Genomic DNA, 18,252 nt, shown 5'->3' with positions numbered 1-18,252 from the left:
CCAGCACACACGGTCCATGCTGTACAATATGCTGCCCTTCCTCTGGTTTTATTGTATAATTCTCTTTTATGTGAATAAAATTATTTAATTTAGCTAATAGTGATTTTCAAAAAGTCCTGAAAATGCAATGGCTTTCAGTTTAAAGAGTTGTCATCATTAAAAATGGAAATGACGAGACTTCCTCTCAAAATCTTTAAAGAGTAACACTGGGAAATGTTATGCACTTGTTATTTATGACCAAGTTGTAAGACAATGTGGTATGTGTGAAAATATAATTGCTTCTGCACACTGGCGGGATGAATTTGTCTTACACAAAGGACATTTGCAAGGTTAAACGTGGATATTTTACGATGTTCACGGGTGATGTTTGGAGATTACACCAAGACACTTAATCTCTTAAAACACATCGAGGATCTCCATTAACAAATATACATGATTGCTGTTGTTTTTGACCTCCTGTTGGCTAGTGAGAGAAAATAGTACATATTTTCCTACTAAAATGTAAACCATGTTAAAGCCAACAACTGCTCCATGACTACAGACAGCATATCAGCAGCTTGTTGTGTTGTTCCAATGTATGTGTATAGTTGCATTGTCATCAGCATATTGCATTTTAACAATTATATGCTGGGCAAACATTTGACCCAAGAGTTAAAATAGAAGCTGAATAGGACTGTTCCAAAATTAGAGCCTGGCGGAACTCCTTATGGTGGTATTTCATTGTGCATTTCACAATGAAAGCAGTTTGGGAAGGTTAAAGCAACCTATTTGTGGTACTGAACATAATGTTTTATGATTCATTAAAAAATGTCATTAATCCATCACTCAATCGTCTCTTTCCATGTGTTCAGTTAGATGATATTGTTAATTTTATTGTGCTTTTGCCACTATAGCTATAACTTTGACTTCTAATAGTTTGTTTAAAAGTTATAATAATAGACTTCTTTTATTTGACAAAATTACATTTAAGACTTAACTGATATTTAACTTTAATTAAATGTAAAATGCTTACTTTGTTTTGACTTTGAATTTAATTTAAAGAAATGAACTGATATTCCTCAGGGTTACTTTAAATTTTACACTTATTTTATCATAACCATACTATTCTGTCAAGTTAATAAAAATTCTCCCGTGTAATCTTCTGTGGGTACAAAAGAAAGCAAAATATAGTTGGTTGCGACAGCATCAAAGCTTTTGTGCTACCATCTGTACGCCTTTAAGTCAATGCTGTGCCTTGAACATTTCATACTACATATCCATAATTTTAAGAAATTTAAAGAACTTTCACCCTCTGTGGGTATATATACCCTAAGAGCTGGTCACAGGTGAAGTCAGAGGCAGCTTGACATCTTTGTGCAGCTTTGCCTGTAGTGGAAATGATCTTTTCCTGACTGTGTTTTTATGTGTTCTCTGTCTCTCTTTAGGTTTGTTTTCCTCTCTGCTGCAGTAGAAATTAGAACAGATGGAGCAGAACATGACAAAACAGCCTAATTAAGAGAGCGGTGCACTTCCAAATCCCCACATGTGGAAACTCTGTCCAGAACCATGATAGAACATTTTGGCACCAAAGAAAAAAAAAACAAAACCCAAAAAACTGTTTTTTCAAATTTGCATGATTCATCTTCAACTAAAAACAAAAATTGCATTTTTCCCTACAATCTTGAAGCCTTGCAATGGAGATTGTAACAAAAAGGTCATTTAGTCATCTTTTATCTGGTGCTTCACCCTTTATCATGGCTGAATACATTTACATGCTGAAGATAATTTAGGCATCGATCAAAACAAGGCAAATGTTGCATATAAAAATTGACACTACTTGGACAGAGGCCTACTCTTTTATATGGTGTGGTTTAAATGTAAAAAAAGACTGCTATTGCTTTAAAGTCTTGGATTAAATTGTTATTTTTGTAGCTTCATAAACTGAATACATTTCATAAATTTTTTTTACTTTAACTTTTGGTAGATATTTACTCCTGCTGTACTAGTTATTACAGTACGTTTGAATAATTATTGATGGTAATTTGCATATTACATTGATTTTAATTATTGTTATTCAGGTTTACTGGCACATTGTACATACCATTCTACGAAAGTTTTGGTATTTATTCCGATTCGTCCTTTCTTTTTTTTTTTTTTCAGTACATTTAATCAAGCTGTAGTGTAATATAGAAATGTTCATTTTTATTTTTATACATATTGTCGCAGTGACAAATACAAATTCAACCTTTGGATCACTGATCTAGATTCAACCAGTCTTTATATCCATAACATGTAGTAATTTGAATCACAATACTTCATTGATCCCCTGGGGGAAATTCTTGTTTTCCTTTTTGTTTTGAGTGTATTTACTTGCTTTACAATTTCCCTCCCAGCAATAATGATTCACGTGGCAATACTAATGTAATGTAAAAATAAATGTGACTAGTCAAATTTGGGGGGGTTATTCTAATATTTAAAAATGCAATTATCATAATTTTAAAACCTGGCAGTGACATTCATACTGATACACTCAGATGCAAGTGTACCATTTTAAGTACAAGTGTTCTAGACCAGGAAGATAGAGCACATAACACCAGTTTTAAAGTCCCTACACTGGCTCCCTGTAGCCCAAAGAATAGACTTTAAAATACTGTTGTTAGTTTACAAATCACTGAACGGCTTAGCACCACAATACATTAAAGATCTGCTGTTGTTGTATCAACCTTCCAGACCTCTCAGGTCTTCCGGTTCTGGTCTACTCTGCATCCCCAGAACCAGAACCAAACGAGGAGAAGCAGCTTTCAGCATCTATGCACCACAAATTTGGAACAAACTTCCAGAAAACTGTAAAACAGCTGAAACACTGACTTCTTTTAAATCTCAACTAAAACCCCACCTATTTAGAATTGTATTTGAAATGTAATCAATTACAAATTTATTGATGGAACTTGACTTAATGCTGTGTTTTGATTATTGATTCTATGTTGCATTGTGTTTCTGTGTTTGTAATGATGTAAAGCACTTTGAAATGCCTTGCTGCTGAAATGGGCTATACAAATAAAATTTGATTGATTGATTGATTCTAGATCCATTTGGAACAACTAGATCTGAAGTAAAACATCTGAGGTAACCACTCTACATAACAATAAGAATACTATTTACTGTCAGTTTATTCTGTCAGTGAGAATAAACTATTATGGTTCAGGTTGCCTTGCATTTCATTTTAGCAATTACTTATACAATTTTCACAAGCTCAATTTATGGTAAAGAGCCACGGCAAGGTAGAAGAATAAAGAGAATGAAATGTAAATAAGATTTAAACAATACCAGCAACATGGTTCTAACTTCCACATGTACCACCAGCAGCCTAAGTTACTGGTTTAGGCTACTCAGCCAGTAACGAGCAATGAGCTCAATAAACAAGAACATCAAACAACGAAAGAAAAATCCCTTGGCGTCCTATTAATTCACTGAACCCTGCCTTTTTTTATTGACGTGAGCATCACACAAGACGTTCATTAAGATTTTTAGCAAAGAACTCCTATATTTAGAGTTCTACAGCAGATATCTGTTATTTTAAATTAGCCTGCAGCACTTTCTAATTGAAACAATGCTGTCGTTTACACAGTAAACGTCCAATTAGTAACTCCTCTGCTTGAGGGGAGTCATCACAGCTCAGACTGCAGAGCTAACACACATAAAATAGTTCAGATTGCCTCCAAAAGCTACCTGAGCAATACCGTTCACAATTTGAGCAGTATTGCTCAGTGTGTTTCAGTGTATTCAATTGTATTTGACAATGCCCAAGCTCAACAAAAACTCTCAGAATGGATCATAGTGCCAGGTTTGACTGGGAACCTGTTTGCACACCTGTAGTGTCAGAGCTTCTGGGACTGATTTCTGTACTATACATGCAATAATGAATCTCAAATGAAGCATACACACCTTCAGAAACTGCTAAACGATCCAGCTTCACTCTTGAAATATCTACGCACTTTTTAATATGGCTGAGTAAAGCAGGTGTAATAATATTGTGTGAATCTAAAATTTCCCACATGTTTGCTAAACGCAAAGTACGTATTACTTGTGAGTTGCAAAATAAAATATTTTCCCTGATTTATTATGTATTTAACAGTTTTCTCTCAAGTGTTAATCTCATTTTCAGAGCAATATGATGAAGTAGACGTTTTGGCCTAAACACTCCAGGCGTCTCAATATTCAATCGCACACAGGCTGCACAAGCTTGCTATGTTTACATATTATAGGAGTTATTACCATGGAGATGTGTCTGCATCTTCTGCAGGACCTGAATGAGAAGAAGCATTGTGCCAACTTGAAGCCTCCCACATCAGTTTTTTTTTTCCCCATATTGTTTTGTCGGCAGTGTTATACTTCACCTTAAACAATAGGTTTGTGTTTGATATGAAGAAGCAGAATCAATGTGGAAAGGATTATATTTTTTCTCACCAACCATGACTACATTCTGTTGTATTTTATCAAGTTTATAGTGGAGCCCAGAAAGTTGAAGGAAAAGTTTTCATTGCATCCAAGTCACTTTTTTTTTTTTCCATCGTACCGATCTGTTTTATTCATACACTGCAATCATACAATCGATGTACAAGTCTATGCTAAGGCACAAAGAGAAACCTTGAAGGAAAGCATGTTTCAGCTCTGTGTTAGACATTGTCTTTCGTGTGTGGGAGGCTTCAAAGGCAGCAACACAGTTAGCAGTGGGTGATTACGGGCTCCTTATAAGGGATTTTCTTCCATAGAATGGCACGGAGAAGACAGAAGGAGTACGGCTGTGTTCAGGGTGTGTGCTACCACTCCATCAGTTCTGTCTGCTTTCTGAGGAGAGAACAGCAGCAGTGGGAGGGGAGTGGGTGGATATCAAAAGGTGAAAGTCAGACTACTGCAAAGCTTGAACTAATGCAGTATGATTTTGTCTCAGTTGCAGGATTTAACATACTTTAGCCTTATGTAATACTTGTGGTCTTTGCCGTTTGTCTCTGTGAAAACATATGGTTATTGAATGTGCTTTATCTATTGCATTCCTGTAAAATTAACTGATACTATAAACCTTTAATAGTACCATCATTTACTCATTCATCTCAGTGTTTAGGGCATCACAATATCTTTCACATCAATGTCAGACCATTGTATGGTCTTGGTTACGTTTACTTGAGTAACATTACTAAGAAACATAGCACCTCTGTTTGGGGACAGAAGAGCCTATGGCTGAGATGGAAGACAAAACAGTTTAACAGGAAGCTGTTGGTCAAAGGAAGGTGGAATGTCTGTTTAACTGGGAGCAGGAGACATCCTGTCCTCCTTTTGTCAATAGCTAGTAGTAATGTCTCAGCAAAATACCTCAACAGCTCAGTTGCCTGTTGCTAAGATCTCTGCTGTGGAATTAGCTCGCTGTGTATTACTGTGGAGGAGGGAGGCCAAGTTTATTTCAAGTTATACAAGCATCTTGGAGATAAAGTGGTGTTCTGGTCAGGCGCTGACTGCAGCAAAGCTTTAACTTAGCACAATGTTTCCCAGGGAGCAAAGGAGAGGGTTTCCCCTCAGTTTTTTTTCTTCCACAAACCGATTCTAATTTCTCTCTTCTCAGTGTCTCATCTTTTTTCAGATGGAGAAAAATTACACACAGGATCAGGTGCTGACGGGAGCACATTAAGGAAATGTCCTGTTACTCATCGCATCGAGCACAATAGCTGTTGCGTAAGCTGCGGAAACCAGAAAGTGCTCATTAATGTCTTGTGGACATTTAGTACAAGATGTTACGCAGCCTAGCGTATTCATGAGAATGTTTGGAAGGTATTGTTCTCCTCAAGAATTAAGAAAATAAACATTGGCTTTTTGAAGCACCATTGTTTATGTAAATCAGTTGTGGAGAGTGGAGTATAAACTGCTTAAATCACCCTGAGTAGCCAGATTAACACTCAAGATAGCATGCATCTGATAAAGAGGTCCTTAACTCATTGGTACCTCATGTCATATAGACACATACAAAATTATTTCACTATACAATAGGTGCTGTATATGCATATATAAAGTGTAGTTATAAATGTCTTAATATACTGACAATTCTTTTGAGCGCATAATATAACATTTCTGTGTTGGCGTAAAGTGGGTAGCTTACAATGGCGTTGGTTGGGTGTAATTTTTAGAGACATGACATCTGTTCAAATAAAGTGTTGAAACTATCTCTCAGGCAGATGAGCTGGAGGCTAAATGTGCAACAAAACTGTATCACTGCAATGCTGGGAGAGTGGGAGGTATGGACCAAGACAGAGTTGAGCTAAGCTTCCTCTTCCTTGCTGCTGCCCGAAGGCGGTCCAGAGTCAGTCATGTGACACAGCTCATTTTTTTCTGGAAAAAAAAAGTCTGCTGGGTTTCTTTAACTTGACATGACCTCCCTCACTGAGACTGATGAGTTGGTAACTGTGTGCTAGTGCATGTTGATGCATACCGCACTTCGGATGGCACTGTGCACTAAGGGGACCAATTCAGTGTGTTACACTAAAAGCAAGTTGTTATATGGTCTGAATACTTAACATGTCACATATATATGTGGCAAGCAGTCTGCTTTACTGGTTTTGAGACGTGCTAAAATAAATTATTGTATTTTCAGTCAGTGAACATATTGTATTTATATGCCTTTAATTTCATTTTGGGATCATAATTTATGTGTACTTATAATAAACTGACATTATTCTCCTATAGTTACTGCAGTTGCAAATGTACCAAATTCGAAATCATTAATATGCAGATAATACATAATTAAGGTATCTTTGGCAGCAGGATGATGTATCGTGTGCACTCAAGCAGCACCAGTGATTAAAACAGATTGCATGATATTAACAATAGTTTTATGTCTACCACTTTTGAATGATTGACTGATTAATTAAAAGTATTTATTGCCTTCTTAATAGTTTTTCTCCCCTTCATAATTCTCCCCCCCCAAAGGAATAGGGTGAATAGATTTTGCTCAGTTTGATTTAACTGATATTAAAAATCTAATCTAGGTTGAAAGGTTAGTCTCTAAGCAACTAATTATGAAGAAATCAATGCACCTAAAGATAATTTCTGTAATCAGAAATTATGAGGGTGGAAACAAATGTGTGGCTTTTGACTCATTAAATCAGATGTGAAATTCTTGATAGCATGCAGAGATGGACTATTACTGGCTTTTCTTGGTTCTGACTAATAAACAGGTGATGAACAGTAAAGCATGCATCCAAATGCAGTGCTATATTTAATCAAATAATTATTCATGACTGAGTTAATAAACAAGAGTTATTGTCAAAGTCATTTAGAATGGTTTAACAGCATTTTTTTTCATAAACACAAACTATCACAACTCTGTGGGATTTAAGCAGATATGTTGAGAACTCTGTGCTAGGAGTGAGTAAACATAAAAGTCACTGAGTAAAGTTATTTTAAACATTTTTAACAGTTACATGTTGCCACAAGGGTTGGAGTCACTCTACCTAAATATTAACTAAGGTCACGTGGCTATAATCATAGGTTATGACTTAATTGCTAAAAATTACTGCTTTTCTTAAAATGGCAGGAGCCGTAGTTACTCTATCCACCCTTTGCTGATCTGGAGTCCGGCTTGGTTTAGGTTATTTAAAAAATATTCTGGTTACATATATTGCACATTTTTACACGCATTTTCTTTGAGTGAAATATATTTAGCCTCTAAAAAGGCATGATACAAAAAATGTCAGTTTTACATTTAGTTTACGGCTTGTAGCTGCTGCTAATAATTAAAGTTTGCGCAAAAGCCTGATAATTCAACAGTTGCTTTCCTAAACCTATTCAAATGTAGTCCATTCTGCAAATCGAGCCATGACTTCAAGAATAAAGAATCTGCACCACACTGCATGCTATTTGTGTCTCCTGTACACTTCTGATACTGAGATCTACCAAACCCCACACAGGCTTGAAAATCCAGCTACAATTCCTGGGTTTTAGCGGTGGTTGCTATGGCAACTGGGCTTTTTATTTTTGGCTCCTTTGAAATACTGTGCAAGATTTAGAGATCCCAAATGTTATGTAAGATGAAGTGCCCTGTTTCAGGCTGGGGTTTCCTGCTGCAGCGAACTTAATTAATTACGGGGGGAATGGCACACACTTCAGGTGCTCCAGTGTGTACTTAAGAGCTTTGATCACATCTTTCCATTTTATGAATCAGACTATGTTTCTGTACAGGAAGCTGTAGGCACAAGTTCTATTGTTCACAGGAGTGCGTTGGACATACTCTTCGATTAGAGATGACTCATATCTTAATGGTTCAGAAATGAAAAGGTAAAGATCTAGACGTTTGCATTGAAAGTTAGAAACAACATTATAAATAAATCTTTATAATAAACAGATCAGACAGAGATGGCTGAAGCATTTGTTGAACTATTTAAACCTCCTTTTCATCTTTAAACTTTCACAATCTTGTTTAGATAGTTAAAATATTTCTCATCATGCCAAATGGCAGAACATTCTGCTTTTTATGCTAATGATGCAAGAAAAACAAATTAAATCTACTTCATTTGGAAGCATTTGATTGCGGTTAGTCTGCAATAGGACCCCAAATCCCACAAGTGAAGATTAGGATGAGCAATAAGGAAAGAGGAGGGAAAAATTGGGAAATTAAGGTGACAAAAACACCTGGGCAGATTCAACTTGGCCTGAAAATGTTAGTTGGGTGCTGAAGTCCGAATTCAAATATCAACTCAATGTTGCTTGAAATAATCAAGTGAGAGGTCAGTTTATTCTGTCTTTTTTCATTTGCATAATAATTTTATTATACCCTACCTTTGCTTACAAGGGCTTTCATTTCCTAAATGTCTGATTTATTGAAAACCCCTTGAGGTGACTGAACTATGGCGATGGTTTACACAGTAGCTGTATATGTTAAGCATCTACTTGAATCATGTTGTTTAATCTTTCAGCGTCACGCTGCAGCGCCCTCCACAGTTATTGGCATTATTGATAAAGATGCGTAAAAATATCGCAAGTCATCTTTTTATTGCAGTAGCTTAACCTCGTATACATACTGTACATATTTGAGATACCAACCCTAGCTAAGGTAAATATGTACTTGTACTTTTTAAAATTGATAATAAGGTTTCCGATCTTTAAATTCACAACTAGTGGTATCTTCCTGGTGTATCTATATACACACAGATATACTCAAACACGCATACGCCCATACTTTCATTGATAGGAAACAACAGAAAATTAACGCTTAGCACTGAATCCAGAGAATTTGGCTTAGTTTGCTGTGAAAACTGCGGCAATTACAAGACTGTATTGGAAACCTACTCAAACAGAAGATTAAATGGCATGAATCTGAGACTTGTTATTTGAAAACCAACACTCAATAAAACAGTTTCCATGTAATTTCCTTTCTTGTTTTGGTTGTCCTTAGCTTCTTAAATATTGTGTTTGTAACTTAGGCATCATAAGGTTTACCAAATAATTTTTAAATGTAAGTTTAAGAAGATATACATTTCAAAATCTAATTTTCTAGCTCAATTTCATGGTTAGCTCATGCTTCTCTTCAGATGTTCACAGTCTTTTATTCTTGAGGCACAATAGGATTCAGTCTGCTTGTTGCAATAATTGGTTGAATGCAAAAACCAAATGCAAGTTTACCAGCAAGCAGACAGATTGTGAATGATAGACTTTAGCAACTTATTTAACAACAGCAAACAAAGTCACTGTTATTACAGGAATAAAAAGGAAGAGAAGCTTAAGATACCACCCAACTCTAATGAGTGGCTCCCAAAAGACAGAAGTCTGTGACAGAGAGCAAAACAAAGCAGGAGATGTTTGAACTGAGAAAAGACACAAACTAACATGTTTCAGGTGATGTGATTAGAAAATCTGAACAAGGTGCTCATGAAGGGAAAGGTGTGAAAAATAAAATAAAAATACCGATCCTGAAAAATGAGCAAAACGTTTGGTAAAAAAAAAAACAAACACATTTTAAAAATGAACAACAGATAATAATCCCCCATACAGTTGATTTAGTGCCAAGGAGTGTCTAATGTTCTTTCTTTTTCATTTTATTTCTTTTTTAACTCAGTAAGTTCGATTGCTCTGGTCTAAGTGTTGATTGCTTATGATTTCCTTTTGGTTATTCACTTTTTCTCACTAATGAATGTGTTACATTTGGGTTTAATACAGCTTCTTTTCCAATTACTTATCTACAATTTGCATGCAATTACACTGAAAAAAAAACAGTTTTATGTGGAATCACAGGTATATGTGTTCCCATATTAACATGACTGAGTGACTTTTTCTGGTCTATTCAGAGATTTTCTTACTGTTCAACTTCAGATCATTGTCCTGTTTCAAAACATTAGTCACCTTGAACTCAATGTCAAGGTGACAATACTGGTGGCTAAGTATTGTTCAACATTTTTTGGTAGAGAGAAAAATTCAGCAAATCAGGCCCAATCATCACATTTCCACCATCATGTTTAACTGTTGTGGTGTTCTTTTTGTTTTGTCTCTTGAGAAATTAGATTTTTTGTTGCTTCAAAAGACATTTTACTGAAAAAAATGAAAAATACACAGTTTAAGCATTCTGTATGAGACATGAGGTAAGCAAGTATCTTACCTCAGTGTGTCTACAGTGTAGTATAGTGACAGAGTAGTATCCTTGCAAATAGACAACAAAGGAAGAGGCTCTTTGTGTCTGAGTCACAGAAAACGATTTAATAATCTCTGATCTATTTTTTACTTGCATTGTTCTTGTGTCTCTTTGTTGCTTGGAATTTATTCAAATCGCTGACTTTCCAATTTCCTTTCATTACAGCACTCAATAAATCACCTACAGAAAACCGTCCGTGTGACTGTTTCAAATAAAACTTTTCAGAGTCAGAGTTATTGGACATTATTGTATTGAGAGAAATGTTTTCATTGAACTCAACTGTGACTTTAATATAATTCTTTGCCAGTTTAGGCCTTATGCCTAACTATTATTTATGCTAATAATTTGTCACTTGAAGTCAATAGCCAAAAACGAGATCAAATGAAGACATTTAGACTGGACTTATAATTCCCTGATTCCTCTAACTCAGTGATTTAATGTTTTCCTTTCCTTCTTTCTTCTTCTTTGCATCAGACCAGACGTTTACATCTTGGTCCCCACCTCGGAAGGTAAATGAAGGCAGACGTCTCCCCCCTGCCAGGAACATGAAGGGCTTATCGGGCAGTCGTTCCCAGCATCATATCCCTTTACCTCATGGTTTGGACTACGATCCCCACATTCACGATTTCCATGGCCACCATGGCTCTGACTCCCGCCACCCGTCATACCTGCTCAGCCCCACAGAGAGCTGCCCCGTGGACTTCCACCACCGGTACTCGCCCCGAAGCTCCATCCACTCTGACTGCATGATGATGTCCCCTGTCATGATGCCCCCACCTGCCGCATCAGACCACATCTCCAGCAGCACCTTCCCCAGAATGCACTACAGCTCTCAGTATTACGACTCAGCCACCCGGGAAGACTGTGCTGCCATTACGGCCTCCGCCACCTCGCCGGCTGTCGCTGCTGCGGCAGCCGCTGCTGCTGCCTCCTCCCACCACGCCGGCACTAAAAGCAATCGCCTTCCAGCTAACCTGCTAGACCAGTTTGAGAAACAACTGCCACTTCACCGCGATGGCTTCCACACGCTACAGTACCAACGCACGTCCACAACCACTGAGCAACGCAGCGAGAGTCCCGGCCGCATCAGACACCTCGTTCATTCTGTTCAAAAACTATTCACCAAGTCCCACTCTTTGGAGGGGTCATCCAAGATGAATGGCACAAAAGGTGATTTAGGAGGTGGAGGAGCAGGGTCTTATTACCATCATGGCCACCACTCCACCAAACATGGCAGCAAGAGGAGCAAAAGTAAAGAACGTAAGCACCGCTCTGGAGGTTGGTGGAGCTCTGATGACAACTTGGACAGTGACAGCACCTACCGCACACCAAGTATAATGTCGAGACACCACGGGGAACATGTCAGCCACTGCTACCCAGAATCCATGCACAGCCATCACTTTGGTGAAATGTCGCTCAAGGGCTCCAAGAGTAACAATGATGTCAAGTGCTCAGCCTGTGAAAGCATGGCCATGGCACCCGAGGGCAAATTCATGAAGAGGAGCTCCTGGTCAACACTAACAGTCAGCCAAGCCAAGGAGGCCTATAGGAAGTCATCGCTTAATTTGGACAAACCCATGATGCACACCGACCTCAAAACGTCTTCACGAGCATGTCATTACCTTCAGGTAAGGGTGCTTTTACTTAATAAAATTGCTTTTATAATATTATTATCTTCCTAAAAATAATGGCTATTTACAAAATAATGGGGTGGTGATTTTTTTTGTTGTTGCCAAAATTAGCTTTGGCAAAAAAACCCAAAATCACATAATTATTTTAGGAAGGTGATGATATGTATATTGGAGCTGTTATGGATGCAACTTTATGTTGGCGTGTATATTTAGAAAGGATACATTGGTTATGTTTTGTTGCTAGTCTTAGTCCATCATTAGTCCATCAAACTGGAATTTTGATAACAAATTCCAATTTAATTCTTCATTAAACATAATAATTAATGTACACTATTGGTTTACCAGGTGCTAAGACTGTTTCAATTAAAACTCAAAGTTTATTGCCCTGGACTACGGTATATATGCAAGAGTAGTCCTGCAGAAATACTATTTTGTATATCATCTAAAGAAATGGAAATGAATCAAACTAACTGTTCTTGTAAAAAAGTACTTTGTGAACCAAATTAGGAAGGAAGCAAAATGCTCAACTGTAAGTCATTTTAAGTTAGAGGATTTATAGGCTAGTCTGAAGTACCAAGCAAACAATGATACTCTATAAATGCTTAGGCTATAACTGGACAGAAAATGTTTTAAAAAAAAGAAATCCTTAAGAGGGAATTATTTATATTGCCATTCAGTCCCTTCACACCCAAATCAACCACTTATACTGCAGCCTAATTGTGTAAAATTATGACTAAAAACATTGTATCATGTAAAGATTACTGTTTAGTGCTTACAAATGATAGTTCATCTGAATAGTGATAGAACAGCACCTTGTCTATCCATGACTAGATTACATAGATATTGTTTTCCCAGTGATGCCTTGAGATTCACAGTCAGACATAGAAGCAAAAAATGCTATTTTTTTCTGTGCTATATGGAGTCCTTTAATAGAGAAGCATGTTTTGGCAGGTCTCCGTGTTGGGCAAATGAAGAGGCTGCAGGTGGCACATGGGAACAATCTGTTCTAAGAATGTTCACAAAGAAAAGCCTATTTAGTGGGGAAATGAAAGTGAAGCTTTGTACAGTGGTGGTAGCAAAGGATAAGTTAGATAATCAGATTTAATAGTTTTTATTTTCTGAGTTGTTTTTTTAGCATTTTTTTTTTTCTCCGAATGATTGAAGGTTGGTAGTATGTATTATTTTCTTCCAGAAGCTTTTAGCCCACCAGTTTGGTAACATATCCTTTAAACTGCTTTTATATTGATAGAGATAGTTCACGAACTAGCATATAAATCTGCAAAGTGTCAGCAAACACAACTACAACTACATTTGCTCTTGATTAATTCAGGATTTTGCATTTTGCTTGTTGATTTTATTTGTAGGAGTTAATGCACTTTTCAATCTAAAAATACATGAGTGACAGTAGAAACACGATGCTCTCTCTCGGCCTGTAGTTCTATAAGAAAAGACAAATGCTTGTCAAACACTTTAGTGTGTATAATGGCTGTGTTTGATACACGTCCTCGCTGTGAAAAACATCAAGCATCCTTTGTAATCTTTTTGACCACCCTTCGAGGGAGCATACACCTCAGTTTGTAGCAAACAATCACCTAAGCTAGTAAGAGTGTGAGTAAGGCACATAAGAGGAAATTTAAAAAAGTAAACTCAATGTTACAGGGATAGGAAATTTTAACTGTCATCTGGGGAAAAAACAACTCTAAAAAAAGATGACTTGTGGAGAGTAACTTAAAACTGAGTAAAGAACACAGGTTCTTTTTGCAGGCTGTCATGTTGAAATATACAAACTGTTTGAATTGGTAGGCGGAAAAAAAGAATCTTACATCTGCTGGTTTACTGCTTAGGGGCCTTGTAACTGGTCCACTGACACTGATTCACAAATGTATTAATATCCTTTGAACTTTTACATTTTGTCACCCGATAGCCACAGATTTATGCATATTGCATATTTTAAGTACAAAGCAGCACTGAACTGTAAAAGTAAAAGAATTATAGTTATAATTTGTTTTACAAGTAGAAGTCAGAAAATTGCATCTGTTTGTATTTTGGCCTGCTTTACAATGATACCTCTGAATAAAATTCAACACAAGGTCCCAAGCAAATGCTTTATACATTTTTGAGGATCTCATTTGTAAAGAAAAATACCATTGATCTTTGTTTCCTTCTACTTCACAATTATGCAAAGCTTTATGTTTTATATAAAATCTCAATAAAATGTATGTTTTTGGTTATAATGAATGCTTCTGCAAGACAATGCTGTACATAAAATAATTATTTGGCCAGGTCCTAACAGAAAATTGTGCTTGCTTGTTATCCGTCTTAGTTTACTGAAACGAGATCTGAGTAAATTTACAGAAACAAGTGTAGGCACTTCCAAACTAGGTTTATCATTGATCTGACAAAGAGGTTTTCAAATACAGTCTTTCTAGAAAGTAACTGCTGACTAACTCACCCTGGTGTAAAAACGTTTTCAGTGAATTGGATTTTTTCCCCAAATATTATTTTAACACAAACTCTCTTTGGTGTTATATTAACTAATGAAGCTGTAAAGCAGCTTGTCTGTCTAGTTGCCTCAGAGGCTCAGCACATCTTTTCAGGTATAGCATCATATGAGCTCTAACAGTTGTGCTAATGAGCTGGTGCACATCCTCAATAACTGATTGCTGGCTTGTTAAATATGATCAATGGCTGCGCATTAAGATGAAAATTATTCTTTTTCTGCTGCTGTCATTAAGGCTTATTAATTTATTTAGCACATTATGGATGGATGTTCTTCCACTCGTGTGGGGAAGGATAAATCTAACAAAAAGATGTCATGCATAATGATTTAAGTTTTTTTCACATTTTGAAACATCCAATGATATTTAGTTCTTTATATTTCTGTTCTGTCATTAAATTCAATAAACAGGAGAGGGAGAGGTCAAATTTGGACAGGAGCTGGTTTTGGACATGAGCAGAGTAGAATGAGAGGGATGGAGACAGACTCCTCGATGCCAGAGCCAAGAGGAGCAATCAGCTCATGTGGTTTCTCTGACAGTAGTTCAGCAGTTGTGGCAGAGACACAGCCAAGTCATGTAAGTGGATGAAGTGAGTGACTAGAAGAGCAGAGGAGAGTCTACACTGTGAGCTGTTCTTTACAGGACCAAAAAAAGCTTTTCTCTGATATGACACAACTGAATTCCCTCCTGACACTTCGTATTTTATGTTAATTTCAGAACTATTAAAAAAGTCCCCATTTTAATGCAACCTGAATTAAATCTGAGAGACCCCTGTGAAAACACCTCAAACAATCAAAATGTTGCAGCCATTTCTTTCCTTAGATCGATAAACAGGTCAAAGAAATTACGCCTCCGTTTTAGTTTACTTTTAATGATTGATTTTACTGTTTTCTATTGAATTGAGCAGACAAAATATGAAACTAATTTGTCCTCAAATCATAATTAAAGGGAGATCTTACACAGGCCCAGCAAAGATGAGCATTAAGATATTTTTTATGGGTGCTGGAAGTGAAGAAAAAAAGAGGACTCGTTAACTTAGTACGTGTAAGAATTAGTTATAACTTGTAATAACTTGTAACCAAACACAAGCTTCTGCTATTCATACCTTGCCTACAAATGTGTTCAGAGCCATTGAACCTTGACATTTTTTAAAATTGTATAGCTACAAATCTCAATGTATTATATTAGCATATTAGAATTTATTTCAACACATTGTATTATATATAAGAAAAACTGCATATGATTTTAGTTTTTTTACAGAGTAGAATCTCAAAAGTATTTCCAGCTTCTGTCCCTGATACCACTAAATAAAATCTATTAGTGAGTAAAAATCTGCAGTTTGAATACCAAGGAATACAACAGATCAGGGATAAAACTCTTTAAAAGTTTAAAATTTAACAGTCATCTTCCTTTTGTTCTAAAACCTGAAATGAATTCAATTTTTTAATAATCAAGGTTGCTACAGCAATGAAAGAGAGAACAGGAAAGATCCATGAGCACAGAGAAAATATTCCTGAGCATATGTTGCACTAGCAGACAGAGGTGGGTTTTTTTTTGGTGACTAATCATGACAGTAACTGTTGCCACTTCAAAAGAACCTTTAAATATAACTTTGCAAGTAATGAGGCAGCACTGCACTTTGTCAGGTTCAGAGAGCATTCTGATACTTAGAACAGACTCTAACTATCTGAATGCTAGTTCAGCATTCAGATAGTTACATATAGGAGAATATGTAATTTTCTGCATCTAGAATTTCTTCTGAATCCAATTTTCTTCTTAATCCAATAGGGACTGAATCAATAAAATTAATTTCACTAGCATCTCTTTTACACCGATACCTGGCCCAGTAGCGACAAGAAAGTAATTACAGATGCTTCATGTCTGGCCCTATAGCTTTTTTTTTTATTTTTAAATCAGACATTAGGTACTTTGCTGATTAAATTTCTCTAGTTTCCATCTCACATTATGTATCCAAACATGTGTGTGCATATGTCCCATCTGTCTGTTTGAGGGCTGTATTTTTTTTACAGTGTATATGTGCAGTGTTTTGACAGGGCTTATTCTTCCAGCAGGCATCAAAAACAGGAAACTTTTATTGGATGTAGTATTATCCAGTTTAAAAAAAACATGCAAATGCTAAAAGAAACACTTTTCAACAAGACTCTGAAGAAACATAGCAGTGGAAATATCTTACTACAGAGTAGTAGAATGTTGTATCACAAATTCCTGAGTTCATAGTATATCTAAGAACCAGCAGGTAAGTGCCTTCCTATGTGTGTAATATCACTTGCTCATTCGTTCTGGAGCTCAGTAATGCAAGTCTCTGCTTTGCTTTGCATTGTATATCACATATATTTTCCAAGAGTCATACCCTGGTTTATCTCGCCCCCTAAAATTACAAAATATTGCAACATAAAAGTCATAATGTGAGAGTTTTGATGCATAAGTTTTTAAAAGTAACACACACAGAGCTTTCAAACTGAAAGGTTGTACCAAAGAGATGCAAAGATACAACATGATTTATCGTCCTACAATAGCAGCAGAGGAAGATAGCACTGGAAACAGAAAGAGTTTCTGCTGTTAAAAAGATAGGACAAAATAAGAATATAAAACTTGGTTTTTTAAAATGTTTTAAAACAGTTTTTTCCAGATGTTGTACAGATATGGGCACATTCATTTGAATGTTGTAGCTGTCAGAATGTTCTCCAGTGCTGTGATTACATAAAGCCCTCTAAGGTAATTAATTAAAACTAATTGACATTTCCTGGATAAAATAAAGTAATTTTAATATATTTACTTTCCCCTTTTGTCATTGCTTTACTTGGTGAGGAAAGAAATACAGGCATTATGTCATACTGCTAAATCTGGAAAAGTATATCAGTCTTTGTCATTTACTATACAATAAATGACTTCCATGGTGATACTGAACGTAATACAGAAAAGATTTTTGAACTTCATTTTGCTTGAGAGTGCAAGTTTCATTGTCTTAAATTACTTTGAGTTTCAGAATTATGAAATATCTCAGCCCATGAATTTTGTTTGAAACCGTCTTCGTTTGTATATAGCTTTGTTTGAATCACTCAGATTTGCCGAAAATACAGGGATTTCTTCTACCAACAATTCTAGTTGGAACAAGAAATCCATTCGGCTTATTTTTGTCCCTTCCAGATCACAAAGCAAACTAGAATTATTGTAACACAGAATGAAAAAGTCAAGAGTCTTTTCTTTTAACTTTTCACTCTGCTAGCACTGTTGTTCACCCTTAAAAAGAACAAATTCTTAGTCTGTTTTATGCAAGTTAAAACAAAATCAATTCATCTTAGCTCATGTTCTAAACACTCAGGTTCAAAGTCCCAATAAGAAGTATTGATGTTTATTCATCAGATCTTACATGAAAATATATAAATGCCACTACTGATCAATTAGCATATCAGCTGACGGATAGGTGGTCTATAATTCATTTATGCTGATCTGA

General features: G+C 36.2%; 1 protein-coding gene across 6 annotated transcripts in view; it reads left to right on the top strand.

Annotated features, from left to right (window-relative positions):
- The window catches only part of dlgap2b (discs, large (Drosophila) homolog-associated protein 2b), a 95,366-nt gene that overhangs the window by 38,787 nt on the left and 38,327 nt on the right, over positions 1-18,252 (top strand). For all 6 annotated transcript variants that reach the window (XM_028040202.1, XM_028040201.1, XM_028040204.1 and 3 more), the window contains one exon: positions 11,123-12,276. In XM_028040202.1, the coding sequence (XP_027896003.1) occupies positions 11,123-12,276 (1,154 nt within the window). The remainder of the gene's footprint in view (positions 1-11,122; positions 12,277-18,252) is intronic.

Source organism: Xiphophorus couchianus, chromosome 15 (assembly GCF_001444195.1).
Source record: "Xiphophorus couchianus chromosome 15, X_couchianus-1.0, whole genome shotgun sequence".
NCBI classification, from domain to species: domain Eukaryota; kingdom Metazoa; phylum Chordata; class Actinopteri; order Cyprinodontiformes; family Poeciliidae; genus Xiphophorus; species Xiphophorus couchianus.
The sequence above is the reverse complement of the archived record's forward strand: the minus strand, read 5'-3'. Positions and strand labels throughout refer to the sequence as shown.